The sequence below is a fragment of the Heterodontus francisci genome, chromosome 27, assembly GCF_036365525.1.
Source record: "Heterodontus francisci isolate sHetFra1 chromosome 27, sHetFra1.hap1, whole genome shotgun sequence".
Lineage (NCBI taxonomy): Eukaryota > Metazoa > Chordata > Chondrichthyes > Heterodontiformes > Heterodontidae > Heterodontus > Heterodontus francisci.
In genome coordinates this window covers 13,018,861-13,040,867 of record NC_090397.1, presented here as the reverse complement: position 1 = coordinate 13,040,867, position 22,007 = coordinate 13,018,861, and the positions used below count along the sequence as shown (strand labels likewise).

At 43.9% G+C, this 22,007-nt stretch overlaps 1 protein-coding gene across 8 annotated transcripts in view; it reads left to right on the top strand.

The window, feature by feature from the left end:
• Window positions 1-16,486, top strand: part of rassf8b (Ras association domain family member 8b) — a 114,067-nt gene extending 97,581 nt beyond the window's left edge. For all 8 annotated transcript variants that reach the window (XM_068058845.1, XM_068058838.1, XM_068058839.1 and 5 more), the window contains 2 exons: window positions 6,426-6,567; window positions 14,686-16,486. In XM_068058845.1, coding sequence (XP_067914946.1) covers window positions 6,426-6,567; window positions 14,686-14,807 — 264 coding nt within the window. In that variant the 3' untranslated portion in view covers window positions 14,808-16,486. The remainder of the gene's footprint in view (window positions 1-6,425; window positions 6,568-14,685) is intronic.
• Window positions 16,487-22,007: the final 5,521 nt, after the last annotated feature.

Sequence of the window (22,007 nt, the reverse complement as noted above, 5' to 3'; positions counted from 1 at the left end):
TCCCCCCTAAATCTTCTATAGTCAAGCCACAGTCGGATTTGAACTTGTGACTTCTGGGTTTCTCGTCTAGTACCAGAACCACAAGGCTCCTGCACGCCATTTAGTGGTTGCCATAATCATGGCCCTGCTAAGTTAAAAGAATTACTAGTCTTTACAATCTATTTTTGAATCAAACTAAAACTTTAGTTACTTCTTTTAATGTGCCAAATATTGATTGGATGTAATTTAGTCAAAGTTGCCTTTTGCATGAAAAAATTGAATTAGGCAACTTAAATAAAATGGGAATGTAAAGAAAAGGTGAAAAAATGTAATTCAAATTGGCAGATAATTCAAAAGAATCAATTTTGAATTAATAGATTGTTCTTTTTCCAAATTTTTACACCATTTTAAAGATTAAAAAATACCTAGAAACAATTAGGGGCTTTCATTTATATCAACCTGAACTAGTGCCCTAAATGGAAGATAGTCACTAATAAATCCAATAAGGAATTCAAGAGAAACCTCTTTACTCAGAGAATGATGAAAATGCAGAATTTGCCACCATATGGAGTGGTTGAGGCGAACAGCATAGATGCACTTAAGAGGAAGCCAGATAAGTGAGGGAGAAAGGAAGGGTGTTAGGGTGAGATGAACTAAGGTGGGAGGATGCTCGAGTTGACCATAAACACTGGCATAGACCAGTTGAGCTGAATGGCCAGTTTCTGTGCTGTAAATTCTGTCAGATTTTGATATCTGGTGAGGTTGGAGTCCAAATACTCTTGGTAAAACTATGTACATTGGTCATACAATCTCTGAAATCCAGTAAAACTATTTAATGGAGCTAATGACCTGATCAAAAATCAGTGCGCAACGAGTGTCTGTAACATTACCAGAACCGTTCAAGACCACACTTTAATATAATTTACATCTTTGTAACTTAATTTCTATCTTAACATATTACAAAGTGAATACACGAGGTTTGGGGAATTTCCTGGATTCCACTTGTACTGTTAAATTGAGATTTACACATGGAGGCAGGGGCCTGACGTGACATGAAATGAGTATTTTGCATCTGTCTTTACCAAGGAAGAAGATGCTGCCCAAGACATGGTGTAAGAGGAGGTAGTTGAGACACTGGATAGAATAAAAATTGACAAAAAGGAGGCACTAGATAGACTGTACTTAAAAGTTAATAAGTCACCAGGACCAGATGCGATGTATCCAAGGATACTGAGGGAAGTTCTTCCAGTTCTTGGATAATTGGACTGCATTCTGGGGAAGATGGGACCTGTTCAAACAGGACGGGCTGCATCTGAACCAGAGGGGCACCAATATCCTGGGAGGGAGGTTTGCTAGTACTGTTCGGGAGGGTTTAAACTAGTTTGGGAGGGGGATGGGAACCGGACTTGTAGTCCAGGGACCAGTGGGTCCACTCAGAAAGACAAAGAGTGTAGTGAGGTATTGGGGAAGGTAGCACTGTCGCAGAGGACAGATGGGCACGGAGAAGGGTTAAAGTGCGTATACTTCAACGCAAGAAGCATCAGGAATAAGGTGAGTGAATTGAAGGCGTGGATGGGCACTTGGGACTACGATGTTGTGGCCATCACTGAAACGTGGATAGGTGAGGGGGAGGAATGGTTCTTGGAGGTACCTGGTTATAGATGTTTTCATAAGATTAGGAATGGTGGTAAAAGAGGTGGGGGGGTGGCATTGTTAGTTAGAAATAGTGTAACAACTGCTGAAAGAATTTTCGAGGAGGATCTGCCGACTGAGGCACTGTGGGTTGAGGTCAGGAACAGGAAAGGAGCAGTCACCTTGATGGGAGTTTTCTATCGGCCCCCCAATAGCAGCAGGGAGGTGGAAGAGCAGATTGGGAAACAGATTTTGGAAAGGAGCAGAAGTCACAGGGTAGTAATTATGGGGGATTTCAACTTCCCAAATATTGATTGGCAACTCTTTAGATCGAATAGTTTGGATGGGGTAGTGTTTGTGCAGTATGTCCAGGAAGCTTTTCTGACTCAGTATGTAGACTGCCCGACCAGAGGGGAGGCAATATTGGATTTGGTACTAGGTAATGAACCAGGGCAAGTGATAGAGCTGTTGGTGGGCGAGCACTTTGGAGATAGTGATCACAATTCTGTAGCATTCACTGTGGTAATGGAGAGGGATAGGTATGTGCAACAGGGCAAGGTTTACAATTGGGGGAAGGGTAGATATGATGCTGTCAGGCAGGAACTGAGGAGCATAAGTTGGGAGCATATGCTGGCAGGGAAGGGCACGGTCGAAATGTGGAACTTTTTCAAGGAGCAGATAGTAGGGGCCATTGATAAGCATGTCCCTGTCAGACAGGGAAGGGATGGTCATGTGAGGGAACCGTGGTTGACAAGAGAGGTTGAGAGTCTTGTTAGGAAGAAGAAGGATGCGTATATACGGTTGAGGAAAAAGGGCACAGGCATAGCTCTGGAGGGATACAAGATGGCCAGGAAGGATCTGAAGAAAGGGATTAGGAGAGCTAAGAGAGGGCATGAAAAATGCTTGGCGGGTAGGATAAAAGAAAACCCCAAGGCCTTTTACGCGTATGTCAGAAATATGAGGATGACTAGGGGGACCGTAGGTCCGGTCAAGGACAATAGCGGGAGACTGTGTGTTGAGCCGGAAGAGATAAGTGAGGTTTTGAATGAGTACTTCTCTTCAGTATTTACGAATGAGAAGGGGTGTATTACTGAAGAGGACGGTGTGAAACAGACTGGTAAGCTCGAGGAAGTGCTCGTTAGGAGGGAAGATGTGTTGGGGTTTTTGAATAACTTGAAGATAGACAAGTCTCCCGGGCCTGACGGGGTATATCCAAGGATGTTATGGGAAGCAAGGGATGAAATTGCAGAGCCGCTGGCAATGATCTTTTCATCTTCTCTGTTGACGGGGGTGGTACCAGGTGATTGGAGGGTGGCAAATGTTGTGCCCCTGTTCAAGAAAGGAAATAGGAACAACCCTGGGAATTACAGGCCAGTTAGTCTTACTTCGGTGGTAGGCAAGTTGATGGAAAAGGTGCTGAGGGATAGGATTTCTGAGCATCTGGAAAGACACTGCTTGATTCGGGACAGTCAGCACGGTTTTGTGAGGGGTAGGTCTTGCCTCACAAGCCTGATTGAATTCTTTGAGCAGGTGACCAAGCAAGTGGATGAGGGTAAACCAGTGGATGTGGTGTACATGGATTTTAGTAAGGCATTTGATAAGGTCCCCCATGGTAGACTTATGGAGAAAGTCAGGAGGCATGGGATAGTGGGGAATGTGGCCAGTTGGATTAAGAATTGGCTAACTGATAGAAGGCAGAGAGTGGTCTTAGATGGTAAATACTCAGCCTGGAGCCCAGTTACCAGTGGCGTGCCACAGGGATCAGTTCTGGGTCCTCTCCTGTTTGTGATTTTTATTAACGACTTGGATGAGGAAGTCGAAGGGTGGGTCAGTAAATTTGCAGATGATACAAAGGTTGGTGGAGTTGTGGATACTGAGGAGGGCTATTGTCGTCTGCAAAGGGACTTGGATAGGTTGCAGTGCTGGGCTGAAAAGTGGCAGATGGAGTTTAACCCTGAAAAGTGTGAGGTCGTCCATTTTGGAAGGACAAACACGAATGCAAAATACTGGGTTAACGGTAGGGTTCTTGGGCATGTGGAGGAGCAGAGAGACCTTGGGGTCTATGTGCATAGATCGTTGAAAGTTGCAACTCAAGTGGATAGGGCTGTGAAGAAGGCATATGGGGTGTTAGCGTTCATTAGCAGAGGGATTGAATTTAAGAGCCGTGAGGTGATGATGCAGCTGTACAGGACCTTGGTAAGGCCTCATTTGGAGTACTGTGTGCAGTTCTGGTCGCCTCATTTTAGGAAGGATGTGGAAGCCTTGGAGAGGGTGCAGAGGAGATTTACCAGGATGTTGCCTGGAATGGAGAATAAGTCTTACGAGGAAAGGCTGAACATTCTAGGCCTCTTCTCATTAGAACGGAGAAGGATGAGGGGTGACATGATAGAGGTTTATAAGATGATCAGGGGAATAGATAGGGTAGACAGTCAGAAACTTTTTCCCCGGGTGGAGCAAAGCGTTACAAGGGGTCATAAATTTAAGGTGAAGGGTGGGAGATATAAGGGGGATGTCAGGGGAAGGTTCTTTACCCAGAGAGTGGTCGGGGCATGGAATGCCTTGCCTGGGGAAGTTGTTGAGTCAGAAACTTTAGGGACTTTCAAACGGCTTTTAGATAGGTATATGGATAAAGGAAAATATGGGGTATAGATTAAATTGTCCTTGACAGAGGACAAAGGATCGGCACAACATCGTGGGCCGAAGGGCCTGTTCTGTGCTGTATTTTTCTATGTTCTATGAAGTAAGGGTGGAAATTGTGGAGGCACTGGCCACAATCTTCCAATCTTCCTTAGATACAGGGGTGGTGCCAGAGAACTGGAGAATTGCAAATGTTACACTGTTGTTCAAAAAAGGGTGTAAGAATAAGCACAGCAATGACAGGCCAGTCAGTTTAACCTCAGTGGTGGGAAAGCTTCTAGAAACGATAATCTGGGACAAAATTAACAGTCACGTGGACAAATTTGGATTAATTAAGCAAAGCCAGCACTGATTTGTTAAAGGCAAATCGTATTTAACTTGAATGAATTTTTGATGAGGAGCAGAGAGGGTTGATGAGGGTAATGTGGTTGATGTGGTGTACATGGACTTCCAAAAGATATTTGACAAAGTGCCACATAACAGGCACAGTAAAGTCAAAGCTCATGGAATAAAAGGGACAGTAGCAGCATGGATATGAAGTTGGCTGAGTGACAGGAAACAAAGTAGTTGTGAACAGTTGTTTTTCAGACTGGAGGAAGCTATATAGCGGGGGTTCCCCAGGGGTCAGTACTGGGACCACTGCTTTTCTTGATGTATATTAATGGCCTAGACTTGGGTGTGCAGGGCACAATTTCAAAATTTGCATATGACACAAAAGTATTGTGAACTGTGAGGATAGTGATAAACCTCCAGAGGACATAGGCTGGTGGAATGGGCGGCCAAGTGGCAGATGAAGTTTAATGCAGAGAAGTGTGCAGTGATTCATTTTGGTAGGAAGTACAAGGAGAGGCAACATCAAATAAAGGGTACAATTCTAAAGGGGGTGCAGGAGCAGAGGGACCTGGGGGTATATGTGCACAAATCATTGAAGGTAGAAGGGCAGGTTGGGAAAGCAGTTAATAAAGCATATGGGATCCTGGGCTTTATAAATAGGGACATAGGGTACAAAAGCAAGGAAGTTACGATGAATCTGTATAAAACATTGGTTCGGCCTCAACTGTGTCCAATTCTGGGCACCGCACTTATTTGGAAGGATGTGAAGGCATTAGAGAGGGTGCAGAAAATATTTGCAAGAATGGTTGCAGGGATGAGGAACTTCAGTTACGTGGATCGATTGGAGACCCTGGGGCTTTTCACCTTGGAGAAGAGAAGATTAAAAGGAGATTTGATAGAGGTGTTCAAAATCATGAGGGGTCTGGACAGAGTTTATAGGGAAAAACTGTTCCCGTTGTCAGAATGATCGAGACCCAGAAGACACTGATTTAAAGTGATTGGCAAAAGAAGCAATGGTGACACGAGGAAAAACTTTTTCACATAGCGAGTGGTTAGGATCTGGAGTGCACTGCCTGAGAGTGTGGTGGAGGCAGATTCAATCAAGGCTTTTAAAAGGGAATTGTTTTTTTATCTGAGGAGAATTGCAGGGCTATGGAGAATAGACAGAGGAGTGGGACTAGGTGAGTTGCTCTTGCAGCGAGCCGGCACAGACACGACAGGCTGAATGGCCTCCTCCTGTGCTGTAACCATTCTATGATTCTATTCATTCTGACCTTTTGTGCAGTTACCTTCACTCACTCAATCACCCAGTATGCCTCAGAAATCCTGTTTGGAAATATTGAATACAAATGCAATAAGTATTATGAATGTTTTTAGGATGTCTTGCACACTTTCCTAAATAATTTGATGAATAAGGTTTTTAATATATAGAGGACAACAGAACTGAGAGAGAGCGCTGACTAGTGGCCAGAATTTATAACACCGTCGTGAGCCGTTGACGTAACAAAATTACATGGGGGAGAAAGCTGACATGGTAAATGTTGACACAAAATTAGCGACAGCAGCAAGTAAGGTTTGCAGACTGCAAGTGTGCACCCTATACTATATACATATTCAAAATGTAATCCTCATTGGCACTTTGCAAAGCCTCCTATTTGAAAAATATTAATTTAATTGTGTTCCTTTAGATTTTAAATATGGAACTAAAACCATTTGATTGCTGCCAGTAAGCAATTTGTATGTTATGCCAGTAGCTGGGGATCAAGGTAGGCAGAGTATTCTCCCAGTTGGTTGGTTTGTTTCTGCATATTCCAAAACTATACAAATCTCACCTGTCCCAACAGGAGAAAGAACTGGAGCTGGAGCAGCTGACCAAGGAGTTAAGGCAAGTGAATCTCCAACAGTTCATCCAACAGACAGGAACTAAGGTCACGGTGCTGCCTGCTGAACCTACTGATGAGGAGCTGCCTCAATCCCAAGAGAAAGGTGACACTTTATTTGTGTTTCGGTTACTTTTACTAAAGTTACTGCACTCAGACAATCCGCTCGGCCCAACCAGGTCACGCTGTCTGTCCTCCACACAAGCAGTGTTCTAAGTCCGCGTGCTTGCCCTGTACCCATATCCGTTTGTCCTCCTTGCCTTCAAACATCTATCTAACTTATTGTTAAATGTTGACATGCTCTCTGCTTCACAACCTTCTGCGTAAAAAGAAAACTCTCTTGTTCTCTGGCCTAAATCTTTTACCTTTAATCTTATATCTGTCACCTTGTTCTAGACTGGATGCATTCTGTTTCTCTGTCTCACCTCTCTGTAAATTTAAACGCCTCTATCAAATCCCTTCTTAATGTCCTCTCTTTGAATGAAATTGGGTCCAGTTTTTCAATCCTATTCATCTTTGGATTTCCTCATATCAGACAGGATCCTAGTGAATCTCTGCTGCACCCTCTGTATTGCCTCAACATCTTTCCAACAGTGTGGAGCCCAAATGGCATGTGGTACTCCCACTGTGGTCTTGCTAAGGTTTTGTATAGATGCACCATTAGATCTCGACTTTTAGATTTTATACCTCTTTCCATTAACTCCAGTATTCCATTCACTTTTTATGGCCTTATCCACTTGAGATGCTGCTTTTAATGTCTCATGAACCTGAACCCCAAGTCTTTCTGCTTTCCCACATCACCTCACATGTAATGATACTGAATTTCATCTACTGTACCACTTTTTAGCACAATCCACCATCTTATCATTATCCCCTACCAGCTCCCTCTGCTCCTCAGGTGTATTTTGTATGCCTCCTATTTTAGTATCATCTGCAAATTTGAACACCATTCCGTCAAGCACTATATCCAAATCATTGTACACAGTGAATGTAAACGATGCTGGAACAGACCCTATTTCCAACTTAACTCCTACTCTCGTTTCCTCTCTTCCAGTCAGTCTATAAATCCAATTTTCTACTCTTCCCCTGCATTGTTCATATTTTCCTCAAAAAGGCGTTGTAGATATACAAGTATTATTACTCTGCAGGGGAGGTGGTGGCGTAGTGGTATTGTCACTGGGCTAGTAACCCAGAAATCCAGGGTATTGCTCCCTGGATAAAAGCAAAATACTGCGGATGCTGGAAATCTGAAACAAAAGCAAGAAATGCTGGAATCACTCAGCAGGTCTGGCAGCATCTGTGGAAAGAGAAGCAGAGTTAACGTTTCGGGTCAGTGACCCTTCTTCGGAACTGACAAATATTAGAAAAGTCACAGATTATAAGCAAGTGAGGTGGGGGTGGGGCAAGAGATAACAAAGGAGAAGGTGCAGATTGGACCAGGCCACATAGCTGACCAAAAGGTCACGGAGCAAAGGCAAACAATATATTAATGGTGTGTTGAAAGACAAAGCATTAGTACAGATTTGGTGTAAATACACTGAATATTGAACAGCAGCAAGTGCAAAGTATTGCTCCCTGGACATGGGTTCGAATCTCACCACAGCAGAAGGTGGAATTTGAATTCAATTAATAAAGCTGGAATTAAAAGCTAGTCTAATGATGGCCATGAAACCATTGTCGATTGTTGTAAAAACCCATCTGGTTCACTAATGTCCTTTTAGGGAAGGAAATCTGCCGTCCTTACCTGGTCTGGCCTACGTGTGACTCCAGACCCACAGCAATGTGGTTGACTCTTAAGTGCCCTCTGAAATGGCCAAGCAAGCCATTCAATTGTATCTAACTGCTATGAAGTCAGTAAGGAACTAAACCGGACGGACCACCCGGCATCAACCGAGGCACCGGAAACGACAACGGCAAACCCAGCCCTGTCGACTCTGCAAAGTCCTCCTTACTAACATCTGGGGGCTTGTGCCAAAGGTGGGAGAGCTGTCCCACAGACTAGTCAAACAACAGCCTGACATAGTCATACTCAGAATCATATCTTACAGAAAGTGTCCCAGACACTGTCATCACTATCCCCGGGTATGTCCTGTCCCGCCGGCAGGACAGACCCAGCAGAGGTGGCGGCACAGTGTTATACGGTCTGGAGGGAGTTGCCCTGGGAGTCCTCAACATCGACTCCGGACCGCATGACGTCTCATGGCATCAGGTCAAACATGGGTAAGGAAAACTCCTGCGGATTACCAACTACCGCCCTCCCTCAGCTGATGACTCAGTACTCCTCCATGTTGAACAGCACTTGGAGGAAACACTGAGGGTAGCAAGGGTGCAGAATGTTCTCTGGATGGGGGACTTCAATGTACATCGCCAAGAGTGGCTCGGTAGCACCACTACTGACCGAGCTGGCCAAGCCCTAAAGGACATATCTGCTTGACTGGGTCTGGGGCAGGTGGTAAGGGAAAAACATACTTGACCTTGTCCTCACCAATCTGCCTGCTGCAGATGCATCTGTCCATGACAGTATTGGTAGGAGTTTTTCGGCCAGCACAGACACAATGGGCCAAGTGGCCTCTTTCTTTGCCTTAAACTTTCTATGATTCTATGAGTGACCACCACACACTCCTTGTGGAGACAAAGTCCTGTCTTCACATTGAGGATGCCTTCCATCATGTTGAGTGGCACTACCACTGTGCTAAATGGGATAGACTTCGAACAGATCTAGCAACTCAAAACTGGGCATCCATGAAGTGCTGTGGGCCATCAGCAGCAGCAGAATTGTACTCAACCACAATCTGTAACCTCATGGTCCGGCATATCCCCCACTCTACCATTACCATCAAGCCAGGAGACCAACCTGGTTCAATGAAGAGTGCAGGAGAGCATGCCAGTAGCAGCACCAGGAATATAGGTTAATTGGCCATTATAAATTGCCCCTAGTATAGGTAGGTGGTAGGGGAATATATAGGGACAGGTGGGGATGTGGTAGGAATATGGGATTAGTGTAGGATTAGTATAAATGGGTGGTTGATGGTCGGCACAGACTCGGTGGGCCGAAGGGCCTGTTTCAGTGCTGTATCTCTAAACTAAACTAAACTAATACTGCAAAATGAGGGGTCAACCTGGTGAAGCTACAACTCAGGACTACTTGCGTGCCAAACTGCGTAAGCAGCATGCGATATACAGACCTAAATGATCCCATAACGGGGCGGCACAGTGGCGCAGTGGTTAGCGCCGCAGCCTCACAGCTCCAGCGACTCAGGTTCAATTCTGGGTACTGCCTGTGTGGAGTTTGCAAGTTCTCCCTGTGTCTGCGTGGCTTTTCTCCGGGTGCTCCGGTTTCCTCCCACAAGCCAAAAGACTTGCAGGTTGGTAGGTAAATTGGCCATTATAAATTGCCCCGAGTATAGGTAGGTGGTAGGGAAATTTTAGGGACAGGATTAGTATAAATGGGTGGTTGATGGTCGGCACAGACTCGGTCGGCCGAAGGGCCTGTTTCAGTGCTGTATCTCTAAACTAAGATCTAAGCTCTGCATTCCTGCCACATCCAGCCATGAATGGTGGTGGACAATTAAACAACTAACTGGAGGAGTGGGCTCCACAAATATCCCCATCCTCAGTGATGGGGGAGCCCAGCACATCAGTGCAAAAGATCAGGCTGAAGCATTTGCTTCAATCTTCAGCCAGAAGTGCCGAGTTGATGATCCATCTCGGCCCCCTCCTGAAGTCCACAGAATCACAGATGCCAGTCTTCAGCCAATTCGATTCACTCCGCATGATATCAAGAAACGACTGAAGGCACTGGATACTGCAAAGTCTATAGGCCCTGACAGTATACCTGCAATAGTACTGAAGACTTATGCTCCAGAACTTTCCACGCCCCTAGCCAAGCTGTTCCAGTATACCTACAACACTGGCATCTACCCTGCAATGTGGAAAATTGCCCAGGTATGTCCTGCACACAAAAAGCAGGACAAATCCAACCCGGCTAATTATCGCCCCATCAGTCTACTCTCAATCATCAGTAAAGTGAGGGAAGGTGTCATCAACAGTGCCATCAAGCGGCACTTGCTTAACAATAACCTGCTCAGTGACACTCAGTTTCAGATCCGCCAGGGCCACTCAGCTCCTGACCTCATTACAGCCTTGGTTTAAACATGGACAAAAGAGCTGAATTCAAGAGGTGAGGTGAGAGTGACTGTCGTTGACATCAAGGCAGCATTTAACCAAGTATGGCCTCAAGGAGCCCTAGCAAAACTGAAGCCAAAGGGAATCAGGGAAAACTCTCCGCTGGTTGGAGTTGTACCTAGTGCAAAGGAAGATGATTGTGGTTTTTCGAGGTCAATCATCTCAGCTCCAGGACATCACTGTAGGTAGTGTCCTAGGCCCAACCATCTTCAGCTGTTTCATCAATGACCTTCCTTCAATCATAAGGTCAGAAGTGGGGCTGTTCGCTGATGATTGCACAATGTTCAGCACCATTCGTGACTCCTCAGATACTGAAGCAGTCCGTGTAGAAATGCAGAAAGACCTGGACAACAACCAGGCTTGAGCTGATAAGTGGCAAGTAACATTCATGCCACACAAGTGCCAGGCAATGACCATCTCCAACAAGAGAGAATCTAACGATCTCCCCTTGACATTCAATGGCATTACCATCACTGAATCCCCCACTATCAACATCCTAGGGGTTACCATTGACCAGAGACTGAACTGGAGTCACCATATAACTAGAGTGGCTACAAGAGCGGGTCATAAGCTAGGAGTCCTGTGACGAGTAACTCACCTCCTGACTTCCCAAAGCCTGTCCACCATCTACAAGGCACAAGTCAGGAGTGTGATGGAATACTTTGCACTTGCTTGGATGAGTGCATCTCCAACAACACTCAAGAAGCTCGAGACCATCCAGGACAAAGCAGCCCATCCCCAAACATTCACTCCCTCCACCACCAAAGCACAGCGGCAGCAGTGTGTACCATCTGCAAGATGCACTGAAGCAGCACACCAAGGCTCCTTCGACAGCACCTTCCAAACCCATGTCCTCTACCACATAGCAGGGAAAGGGCAGCAGATGCATGGCAACACCACGACCTGCAAGTTGCCCTCCCAGCCACACACCATCCTGACTTGAATCTATATCCCCGTTCCTTCACTGTCGCTGGGTCAAAATCCTGGAACTCCCTTCCAAACAGCACTGTGGGTATACCTACCTAATATGGACTGCAGTGGTTCAAGAATGCAGCTCACCACCACTTTCTCAAGGGCAATTAGGGATGGGCATTGAATGCATAAGACAGCAGTTTGAGAGTCCTCAAGAGGCAGAGAAACTGTTAGCGTGATGCCTCACCTAGTCGAAGTGCCACAGGGGAGTGCAGTAGAATCTGGACAAATACCTGCAAGCAGTAGTGTCACAGAGGACAAAGGGAAGATGAGCAAAGAATCCACCCCCACAGTCAGGAGAAAAGGGAACCAACCATAGCCTAAAGTGAAAAGCACTTACATGACTCATCAAAGCACTGAGAGTTCAGAGTGGATCCACCCACTGCCAACTCTCATGAGCAGAACTCCAAACCAGGGCTAACTAAATCTAACCCTCCCCTTGCAGACCTCAACAGGAACAAAGGCACCCAGGCAGTAATGGAAATATGCAAACTGCAAACCTCCCCAAAAATCGCATGTTTATTGGGATGCCCAATCCCAACGTATTGCAGGCTGATAGTGAAGAAACTTTTTGGGCAACACATAACTATCTCAGATCCACCTCAAGGGAAAAGGGGCAGCTTAAAGCGGCACTGCTACAAAGGAAAGACAGGCTGTAACAATTTTTAGAATTTCTTAATGAATGAGAGAAATGCATGTGTGTTTTCCTATCCTTTCTCTTTCTATTTTTATAATGAAATGCTGTCCTAATATCACATTTCATTCCGCTGGATGTGGAGGTGTGCCGATAAGCCACACCTGCCAAAATGAGACATATTAATTTCGTCATATGGAACATTATTTTTGAACTGTTACTGGACTTGAAATAACTTGTTTAAAAAGATCACAGCAGTGGCTGAAAACATGGCTGCACATTTGCATTCTAAAAGACAGTTGCCCGAAGAAAACAATGGGAGTGCCTCCCTGATTCAATTAGCCGGATAGATTTTGTATGTGTTAGAGCCAGCATTCCACCCCTGCCCCCCCCCCCCTCCACCAACTGAGGAGTGTTTGGTAAGCTTGGGGGAAATCCACAAATTCTCGCAGGAGAGACTGTTCCATACAAGGAGCTAATCATGGAAGTAACCTAAGCCTCAATTCAGAAGACCAGCAAAACGAGTTTGAAAGTGTGCACTGGACCCCAACGAGAACTGCAAGACTTAACTTCAAAGACCTCACATCAAATCCAAAACCAGTTACTGAACTCCAGCTATTACTTCAAACCTTTCCCCTTCTTTCTTCTCCTCTGTCTCTATTTGTATGTGTGTTTATTGTGTATGCATGCTAGCACAGTCATGTCACATATTTTGATTAGTTTTAACTGAATTAGCATTTTAAGGTTAATAAACTTACACTTTTCTTCTTTAAATCTGAGAAAACCTGTCTGGTTGATTTCTTTGCCATTACAATTAGAGAGCAGTGAGCAAGGACTCACTGAGAGGGAGGCTAAAACACGGTGTTTTTTAAAAAATTAAACCTTGTTACCACCAAACCAGGAAAAGGCTGAGAGGGAACCCCTAGACCCCATTCTCACCTCGTAACACTATATTATATATTTATGACACCTACTTTGGTCTCACCTGCAAGTGGAAATATCTTCTCTACATCTACCCTATCGAACCCTTGCATAATCTTGACCTGTGTTAGGTCACCCCTCTAATCTTCTAATCTCATTTTTGAATGAGTACTTGAATCATTTCTGAAACTTTGCATGAAGTTATTTACTTCTTTCTAATTAAAAATGCACAAGACAGTTATTGATCATTCCATACAATTTGGCCTGAATATTTGCTTCAGGTGCAGGAAACAGGAATTGGAACTGTTTCCGGGTCCCTAACCCGCCCTGGGAGGAAACAGTCAGTGACCTGGGATTTTCATGATGCGCCCCCTTCATTGGCACGGGGACAGGTTCGCTGTCCAATTAAGGGCAGCAGGTGAGATGTCAAAATCAGGAGGGCCAGAGACCTTCCATCTTGAGAAGAACTGCAGCCTGCAATAAAGGGTAAGTAACTGAGAGAGCACTTCAACATGGAGACACCCTGTCAACAACTTTTTTTAAAACTTTAAATAGTCATAAAAAGCAGCCAGGCCACCACTGTGGGGAGGGGGAATCCCTCTACAGTGCACCCCTACACAGGCAGGCAGGGTGGGTCTGCCTGGAGCGTTGGCACCCTGGCCTGCTGCTGGATGCCCACCTTCAGGCAGTTGAACTGCCCCCGTCGCATCGGGAAACTGGAGGCTGACTGGAAAATCCCAGTCGGCCTCCTTAACACCTGGTTAACGGGCTCTTAATGAGCCTTCTTGGCTGCCCGCCTTGTGGAGGAGAATAGCCCTGCCGGACCCTGCACTCCCAGCTTGGCCAAAACGACCTGCACCGGGAATGAGGTTGGGAAACCATTTTCGGATCCCGCCTGCCTTTGTTCGCTCCCTTGGCAGGGCCCAAAAATTCAGCCCTTTATTTCAGGATATTGCAATGGTGAACAATGATAAGCTTACAAAAAATAAATGAAACTGTATCTCATTATAAGACTTTTATCGGTCTAATTGCCACCTGTGCTTCCTATATATTTTTTTAACATTGTTCAAGTTGTATAAGCTCAGCCTAATGTTTTACAGCTTCACTGCAGGTCGTAGATTTCTGACCTTTGGTTTTAAAGATGTAACTTAAGTACATAAATTGCTGGGTTAGGACCTGACAGCTTGAGAAAGTTTTGGTGGAAAAATGTGCTGTTGCAATAATCACTTTCCACCACAGGATGGTGCCCAGGTTCACATTACTGAACAGAATTACAGCTGGCAGATACGATTAATGTACAGCGGTTGGAAGCGGAGGTAAAGATTCTGACTTCTGGGTCCAAAAGCAGACCTCTAAACCAGTGACAATCATAAATACACTTTTGTTTTATTATAGACATCATATTTTATGTCAAGTGGAACTGTGGATGTATACATTGTAAGACTGTCCTTGCTGTAGGCTTAAATATGTTTTATAAAGTGATTTTAATGCTGCTGTTTTTCATTCCTCCAGTGTCACTGACTCCAACAGGTTCGCTGAAATGGCCCAGTTCAGCACGGCAGCTGCCCAGCAATTTGAGACTTCTTCAGAACCCGCTGATTTCAGGCTTTAACCCAGAGGGCATCTATGTATAACTATATACCTCCCATTCATGAAACCACCCCGAGAGGTTCTAAAGGACCTTGCTCCTTACTTTCTGCAAGAGTCTGTCAGTGATCAATTACCACTTGTTTTAATGAGTTTGTTGGTTATGTGCCTTGTGTAGTGGCAGTCTACACTACTTGAGCCATGTTAATACCAAGCCACTGATGCTGCAGGGAGACCGTTGGAAGTACAATGGTTGCTGGGCAAACAACAGCAAGAATGGGCTGTGTAAAATTAACCAGTGCAAATCTACCACGGGCAGCCAAGGCACAATTTGTTACCTGTTGATTCTGCTAAAGGCAAATTTCTTCAGTTTTCAATTCAAGATTGTAAAACGTAAACAGAAGTTATTGCGGGGACTTTCAAGTGTTGAACAAGGAATGCTGGCAGATTCGTTTTTGATCAAGTATTCATCAGAGGTTTTAAAAAAAATCTTGTTCATTTGGATTCTGCCCCTTCTTCCCCCCCCCCACCCCCCCGCACCCGCCAACCTAAAAAAGAATGTTGTTCAGTAATAAAGGTTAACAATTCCTGTCAGTATTTGAAAATTGGGTCTGAGTTTTTCTCCTAAGCTTTGTCTGTGTGCTGTGGTTACAGAAGAATACTACCTGTTGTCTGGGGTATACATGCCTGCTTTTTAAGAAGCTTCCTTCTTGTGCAGTCAGCCAGCACTCCAAAACAATGCTGAAAATACGCTTCAAAGAAGGAACCTTTTCTTTAAAAAAAAACACTGTTTACCCCTAGGCTCTAGTTTCAAATATCCAACCTTATCTAAAACAATTTAAGTACAGATTTTGAATGTGTAACTTTCATTCTGCATCTGCCTTTCAAGACTGCTAAACGAGGGCTGATTCCTGCACTGCTGCTGTGATTGTTTAAACACACAGAACCTCATGACTGGTTCTGCCACTACACGCCAACAGAAGGAGGTCTGTCTGCAGACAATGGAAATTAGTTTATATAAAAAGGTAACTGCTGCTGTGAACTCTCAGCAAGTGAGCACATTAAAGCTGTTGGTTGAAAGCCCAGCTTGTAATGTTTGCAAAGTTCAGTGAACAAGTCAGGTGCCCACAGACCATGCTGATTATTAAAAAAGGATCTGCATTTCATGAACAGGAATGTATATTTGATATATTTCAGTGGGTCTGAAGTCAGACATGGCTGTCTGATCTGGGGAATTATTTTACTGGCGAAGGAGACTTGCCTGATTCCAACTGTATAATGTATATAGTAAACAAAATATTTAGATCGTATTTTTGGCTACACTTCAGTGTATATTGGTATGTACAATTAATATAAGATTCTGTTTAATACTTTTATATTATGCTAAGTGATCAAAATGGACAAATGCACAGACTGAACACGTGATTTTTATTTCACTGTTTGGGAAGATGATAGCTGAGGCTGTCAGAACAATCATTCTGTAAATCCTATTTATTAAGTACTGTTGCTCTGAATTATTCAAAGACTTGTGTCACACTATATAGTTTCAAAGGCAAGCATGCAGTTATCGCTAAATCAATGCAAAGTGTTAATATTTCAGTATTATACGGTGCAAGGAAACGTACTGTAAAACAGAATTGATTTTTACCATGTTTTCTTTACTCGTTTCATTGCTTAAAATTGTAACATTGTGAATTTTAAACTGCATTGTTCTGAACCATAATATTCTGCTAATATGAAACAGTAGAATAAAGTTCATGTTCATTGAATGATAATGCAGTACCGTCTATCTGTATAACTATAAGTCTTGCATTAAGTGCTGGTCACACCTTAAATCTGCATGTCATATTTAACATGTACATCACATCCAGAATGACACATGTTTTCTGATTGGTTTAAATAATCAGTTAAACATGCTGATCTGCTCAAATATTCAACAGATAGGGGAAGCTATCAGTATCCATCACATCGGAGGAACCTGGTACGGCAGTGTGGTGGTCAATGCATTCGTATGTTTAAGTGGTTATGTTACTAGACTAATAATCCAGAGAGTTCACATCCCACCATGGCAGATTGAGAATTTAAATTTGGCTTTTAAAAAAAAGCTGGAGATAAGAAGCCAAAATTTGACCATCAATCTGTTGGATTGTCGTAAAAATCCATCTGGTTCACTAAAGACGCTTGGGGAAGGAAAACCTCACTCCTTACCCATTCTGTCCTACATGTGACTCCAGTCCCACACCAATGTTGTTGACACTTAACTGCCCAATGAAGTGGCCTAGCAAGTCACTGTCAGAGTAGCTAGGGATGGGGCAATAAATGCCAACCTGGCCAGCGATGCCTGCATTCCAAAAATTATTTTCATTTTTTACAAACCTGCACACCAATTTCTCAAAGCACTCAGTTGTTTCTCAAAGCAAGCTGCCATTTAATAACTGAGTTAAATCACTTCTTCTAACTATTTACCATCAATTGCCATCTTGGTTTCTGACCAGTTGAATGCGAGTCTACATAAATAACATCATAAACACAAAAAAAAAGAAATCCAATTTGGGTTAAATGCATTAATCTTATACAATAGGCCATATCATTTGAAATTCCTACAGTAGCATTTTCTTAGAGGCCTAGCATGCTCATGGGAGTCAAATTTTTTTCTCCTCCTTCACTGGCCCACCTCATCATCTGGGCTTTGCTCCCTTAGTCAGGGGCAACAATGTAAACAGGACCTAGTGTCTTCCTGCACACACGTGCTACGTTTTTGCATGCATTTGGTTTGTTTGGCGCCATTTTCTGTTCCTTTCATTTAGATTATTTACAGCATTTTTTTAACCATTTGACTCAGCCACTCCTCTGCCAACATCTGCAAGCAAAAACTCCACTTTTTAATTCTTTAGTTTGCATTCAATTGTGCCATGTGTGTTATATACTGTAATGTTCATTATACAACCATGTATCCTCCAACTTGCCATGGGGGATTTATTAGTATATGGCAGCCTTGGCTCAGTGGGGGTGGGTTCAAGTCCCACTCCAAAGACTTGAGCGCATAATCAAGACTGACACTTAAGTGCAAAACGGAGGGAGCACTGCATTGTCGGAGGTGCTGTCTTTCAGGTGAGATGTTAAAGCGAGGCCCCATCTGTCCCCACGGGTGACTAAAAGATCTCTTGCTCACGATTCGAAGAGGAACAGGGGAGTTCTTCCCGGGTATCTTGGCCAATATTTATCCCTCAAACAATGTCAATAAAACAGATTATGTGATCACTGTCAAATTGCTTTTTTGGGGGCTTGCTGTGTGCCAATTGGCTGCCACATTTCTAACATTACAACAGTGACCGTACTTCAAAATTACTTCATTGGCTGTAAAGCACTTTGGGATGACTTGAGGTTCTGAAAGGTGTTGTATAACTCTAAGTCTTTCTGTTGTTAAACCTCTAGAGGTTTACAAAGTTATGAGGGGCATGGACAGAGTGGATAGTCTGAAGCTTTTTCCCAGGGTGGAAGAGTCAGTTACTAGGGGACATAGGTTTAAGGTGAGAGGGGCAAAGTTTAGAGGGGATGTGCGAGGCATGTTTTTTTTTACACAGAGGGTGGCGAGTGCCTGGAACTTGCTGCTGGGGGAGGTGGTGGAAACAGGTACCAAAGAGACGTTTAAGAGGCATCTTGACAAATACATGAATAGGATGGGAATAGAGGGATACGGTCCCCGGAAGTGCAGAAGGTTTTAGTTTAGGCAGGCATCCAGATCGGCGCAGGCTTGCAGGACCGAATGGCCTGTTCCTGTGCTGTACTGTTCTTTGTTCTCTGGTCCACCATTGACATGCTGTTCTCCCTTCATCAGATACAGGAGAAATGCTGCGAACAACAGATGCCCCTCTACATTGCTTTCATTGATCTCACCAAGGCCTTTGACCTCGTCAGCAGACGTGGTCTCTTCAGACTACTAGAAAAGATTGGATGTCCACCAAAGCTACTAAGTATCATCACTTCATTCCATGACAATATGAAAGGCACAATTCAACATGGTGGCTCCTCATCAGACCCCTTTCCTATCCTGGGTGGCGTGAAACAGGGCTGTGTTCTCGCACCCACACTTTTTGGGATTTTCTTCTCCCTGCTGCTTTCACATGCAATCAAGTCCTCTGAAGAAGGAATTTTCCTCCACACAAGATCAGGGGGCAGGTTGTTCAACCTTGCCCGTCTAAGAGCGAAGTCCAAAGTACGGAAAGTCCTCATGAGGGAACTCCTCTTTACTGACGATGCTGCTTTAACATCTCACACTGAAGCGTGCCTGCAGAGTCTCATTGACAGGTTTGCGGCTGCCTGCAATGAATTTGGCCTAACCATCAGCCTCAAAAAAACGAACATCATGGGGCAGGACGTCAGAAATGCTCCATCCATTAATATTGGCGACCATGCTCTGGAAGTGGTTCAAGAGTTCACCTACCTAGGCTCAACTATCACCAGTAACCTGTCTCTAGATGCAGAAATCAACAAGCGCATGGGAAAGGCTTCCACTGCTATGTCCAGACTGGCCAAGAGAGTGCGGGAAAATGGCGCACTGACACGGAACACAAATGTCCGAGTGTATCAAGCCTGTGTCTTCAGTACCTTGCTCTATGGCAGCGAGGCCTGGACAACATATGTCAGCCAAGAGCGACGTCTCAATTCATTCCATCTTTGCTGCCTCCGGAGAATACTTGGCATCAGGTGGCAGGACCGTATCTCCAACACAGAAGTCCTCGAGGCTGCCAACATCCCCAGCATATACACCCTACTGAGCCAGCGGCGCTTGAGATGGCTTGGCCATGTGAGCCGCATGGAAGATGGCAGGATCCCCAAAGACACATTGCACAGCGAGCTCGCCACTGGTATCAGACCCACCGGCCGTCCATGTCTCCACTTTAAAGACGTCTGCAAACGCGACATGAAGTCCTGTGACATTGATCACAAGTCATGGGAGTCAGTTGCCAGCGTTCGCCAGAGCTGGCGGGCAGCCATAAAGGCGGGACTAAAGTGTGGCAAGTCGGAGAGACTTAGCAGTTGGCAGGAAAAAAGACAGAAACGCAAGGGGAGAGCCAACTGTGTAACAGCCCTGACAACCAATTTTCTCTGCAGCGCCTGTAGAAGAGTCTGTCACTCTAGAATTTGCCTTTGTAGCTACTCCAGGTGCTGCTTCACAAACTACTGACCACCTCCAGGCGCTTACCCATTGTCTCTCGAGACAAGGAAGCCAAAGATGGAAGATGAATATGCACCATTGATGCAACACCTAACCCAGCAGTCAGCAACCTTTTTTTAACCTGAAGAGCCTTTTAAAAAAAAAATTGCATAAAATAAAAACTAGTAGCAACCTCAAAACAAGAATTCTCCATTTCTAACCCAAATGCATTGCAAATTGCCAAGTGTTTCTTGTAGAATGCATAATTTGCTTATATAGAAAAAAATAATTAAAGTAGACCTAACTGAATTATTGCATTTTTTGACATTTTTTGATTTTTTTTTCTTCACATCTCCAGTATATTCATGTTCAGGTTTTATGCATCGATTTGCATGAATTATGTATGTGTTCGAAAAGAAAATATAAAGATGGTAAACCCTATTAATTTAATGGAAGAACGGCATGTTTTAACTTTGAATAAAAAAGTAATAAAAATATGTTTTTATATGTTATTTATCTTGTGATAAATGGAATTTTACTGTAATTTTATCAGTAAAGTCATCTTTAAAACAAACGTTAAGATACGTAGAATTAAGACAATTTTTTTGTCTATTGATTCTCGTGATTAAAAAAAAGCTTCCAATAGACATTTATCATCTCCGCTATATTAGAAACAACAATGGTCACAAACATAAAACCTGTTCCTTGAAGCAAAGGTGTTATTTATAACTACGGTGTAGCTATACCATTCAAACAGGTTTATTAAGAGCACAATGATGTTTTTCGTTAAAATAATCATTTGAAACCATAAAATACAGCATAATGATTAGCTTTTTATCCTCACAATAAAAACATGGCTCTTACTTTTCTTGACCTAAATATTTTTTCAGGCTTTTCTCATGGTAATGCGATCCAACTGGAAAAGGTTGGGAGCTGCAAGTGAGATGTTAAAGAGCCGCATGCGGCTTCGAAGCTGTAGGTTGCTGACCCCTGACCTAATCAAACTATCTTCAAAGACAGGAAAAGCAACAGAGGCAAGTTGACTGAAAACGGGGGAAAATTTCTCTCCAACCCCCTAAATCAACCAAATAAAGCTCCAGGAGTCCACATTAGTCCTTCTACTCCCTGCTAAACAGCAAGTTCTCTTCTATTCCAGGAAATGTCTCCCTCTCTCTCAGCTCCCTTTTGAAAGATTGGTGAATCCAAACTTGCCGCATGCTTCAGTATCCTCTTCCAGGGATCTGTACTTCCGAGAATCTAACCTAACCATTACTTAAGGATTTCACATGAATTCTACAATTTCCTTTTATGATGAGAGATTAGGAATTGTGAAGTGGCAAAGGGATAAGGGTGTCTGTGTACACAAATCACTAAAAGCTACTGCTACAAGTACAAAAACTAATGAAAGAGCCTAATGGAATGTTGACCTTTATCTGGAGGGGGCTGGAATACAATGAAGAGGAAGTGATGTTTAAAATGTCAAGAGCTTTGGCCCCATCTGGAGTTCTGTGCCTCAGGAAGGAAGTACTGGCCTTGGAGAGGGTACCGTGCAGGTTCACCAGAATGATACCAGGGCTTAATGGGTAAAATTGTTACATGCGATTACATGGAATGTACAACACAGAAACAGGCCATTTGGCCTAACCAGTTCATGTCAGCATTCATGCTCCACTCAAGCCTCCTCCCCATCCTTCCTCATCTATCAGCATATTCCCTTCTCCCTCATGTTTATCTAGCTTTCCCTCAACCACTACCTGTGGTAGCGAATTCCACATTCTCACCACTCTCTGGGTAAAGGAGTTTCTTCTGAATTCCCTATTTGATTTCTCAGTGACTATCCTATATTGATGGCCTCTGGTTTTGCTCTTCCCCACAAGTGGAAACTCTCTCTCTGTCGCTGTCTACTCTATCAAACCCTTTCATACTTTGAGGATTTCTATCAGGTCACTGCTCAGCCTTCTCTTTTCAAGAGAAAAGAGACCCAGCCTATCCATTTTTTTTTCCAAAAATATACCTTATTCATAAAATTTGTAAAAAAATACATCACATAACACTTCAAATTTGACAATACATTAAGTGCAATACAATC